Genomic DNA, 1881 nt, shown 5'->3' on the forward strand with positions numbered 1-1881 from the left:
GCGCGAGTTGGATGGAATCGCACAGCGGCTCGTCGCGCGCGAGCGAGCCCCTCGCAGTCCGGGTCGGAGAGAAGAGGTACTCGCACCGGACCTCCACCGCCGGCACCGCCTCAACCATCGCCGAGACGGCAGTCTCCGCCCGCGCGCCTCCGCCGGCCGGCGCGTACTCGAGCAGCGCCTGCAGCCGCACGGCGCCCGGCCGCACGGCACGCAGCAGCAGCCGCACCCGGTGGCACTCGTCACGAACGACGGGCGGCAGCGAGAGCGGGTGCGCCAGCGGGGCGGCCCCACCCTCGTCCAGCAGCTCCGGCTCGAGCGCCTCCGCCTCCGCCGCCTCCGCCTCCGCCGCCTCTGCGCGCGGCGCCGGGCCGGGGCTCGTCCCCGTGGCGGCTTGCGGCGGCGCGGAGGTTGGTCCGGCGGCGGAGAGGGAGAGAGTGCCGTCGGCGATGCCGTCCGATCGCGCGTCCAACGAGACGCACAGTGGCGCCACCTCGCCCACCAAGACAGGCTGCGCGCCCTGAAAGGTGAGCTGGACGGCGGGCGGCGGCGGAGTGACCTGCAGCAGCGCCGGCGCAGCCTCGGGCGGTGGCGCCGCGGCGCCGTTGCGCGGCGGCGGGGCGGACAGCGGCAAGATGAGCACGATGGCGCACGGCGTCTCGCCGAGCACAAGCTCGAGCTGCTTCGGCGCCACCGTCCCCACCGCCCCCGCCGAGTGGCTCACCTCGAGCAGCAGCTCGCCGCCCGCAGGGATGCAGAGCCGCGGCGCAGCCTCGCCGCCGTGCGGCGCGGCGGACTGCGCGGCGAGCTTGGCAACCGCCGCGGAGAGGTCGCCCGACAGGTCCGCGCCAGAGGCGGCGAGCCGCAGCGACGAGGGCGAGAGGGGCACCGCGAGCGAGGAGGCGAGGCGGAGGGTGAGGCTCGCCTCCTCGCCGAGGGAGACGCGGGGGAGCGCCCACTCGGCAGTGCAGGAGAGCAGCGCTTGGCCGGGCAGCAGCTCGAGGAGGGCGGGCGAGGAGAGAGGCAAAAAGGGCGACGGCGGCGGCGGGGGGAGGGCAGGCTCCGATACGCGCACGAGGGCGAGGAGCTCGCCTGCCCAGAGGGGGGGGGGGGGGGGGGGGGTCCACATGTCTCCCTTCTGTGACATGGCAGGCCGCGTGCACAAGTGGACAAGTCACAAATGGACTGGGCCCTCGGTGCTCTAGGGGGCCGGACCGAGCACCGCCTCCGGCTCGGGCGCCGACCAGACCTCGCGCGACAGCAGCGCGACCCAAGCCTGCAGGTACTCGGACACGTCGCGCAGCTCGAGCGCGCACCTGATCCACCGGCCAGGGTCGCGGCGGCTAAGGAACGAGCCCTTGGAGACGGCGCGCGATTGAGCGCGTGAGAGCTCGCGCCTCCGAAGCGAGCGCTGGATGTGCGCGAGCGCGCGCCACCAGCGCTCGCGCTGGTACGCGCGACAGATCTTGCCGTAGAAGCGGCGCGCCTGCGCGGCGTCGCTCGGGCGCGTCACGGGCGCGTCGCGGCGGAGCTGGTCTCGGAGGCGGAGGCGGCGCGCCATGTCGAAGCGGCGCGAGTGGAGGTACTCGTCCGCCATCTGCGAGGCGACGGGCGAGGCGGGGGGGGGGGGGGGGGGTTGGGCAAACTCGGTCCCCCCCCGCCCGCAATGAGGCTCCCTCCCTCGCGGAGAGGCCCAAAGCGGAAAGGCTCAAAGGGGCAGTGCCTCTCCGAGCGGCTCTCCCAAGGGGACTTTTCATGGGTTCCTCGTGGATGCGTGGGACCCCCAGGTTGCCCCCCCCCTTACCCTCGTACAAAACGTGCGAGGAGGCAAGGCCCGCCTCCGCCCCGAGGAACTAAATCATGCGCCCCACCCTGGAGGACTTG

At 74.4% G+C, this 1881-nt stretch overlaps 1 protein-coding gene across 1 annotated transcript in view; it reads right to left on the reverse strand.

Moving 5' to 3' along the window:
• Positions 1-1594, reverse strand: part of EMIHUDRAFT_459781 (hypothetical protein) — a gene marked incomplete at both ends in the record, with an annotated part of 2640 nt that extends 1046 nt beyond the window's left edge. Inside the window, 3 exons of the mRNA XM_005763635.1 lie at positions 191-292; positions 641-994; positions 1220-1594. Of these exons, the coding sequence (XP_005763692.1) occupies positions 191-292; positions 641-994; positions 1220-1594 (831 nt within the window). The remainder of the gene's footprint in view (positions 1-190; positions 293-640; positions 995-1219) is intronic.
• Between the last annotated feature and the right edge of the window lie 287 nt (positions 1595-1881).

Source organism: Emiliania huxleyi (assembly GCF_000372725.1).
Source record: "Emiliania huxleyi CCMP1516 unplaced genomic scaffold EMIHUscaffold_622, whole genome shotgun sequence".
NCBI classification, from domain to species: domain Eukaryota; phylum Haptophyta; order Isochrysidales; family Noelaerhabdaceae; genus Emiliania; species Emiliania huxleyi.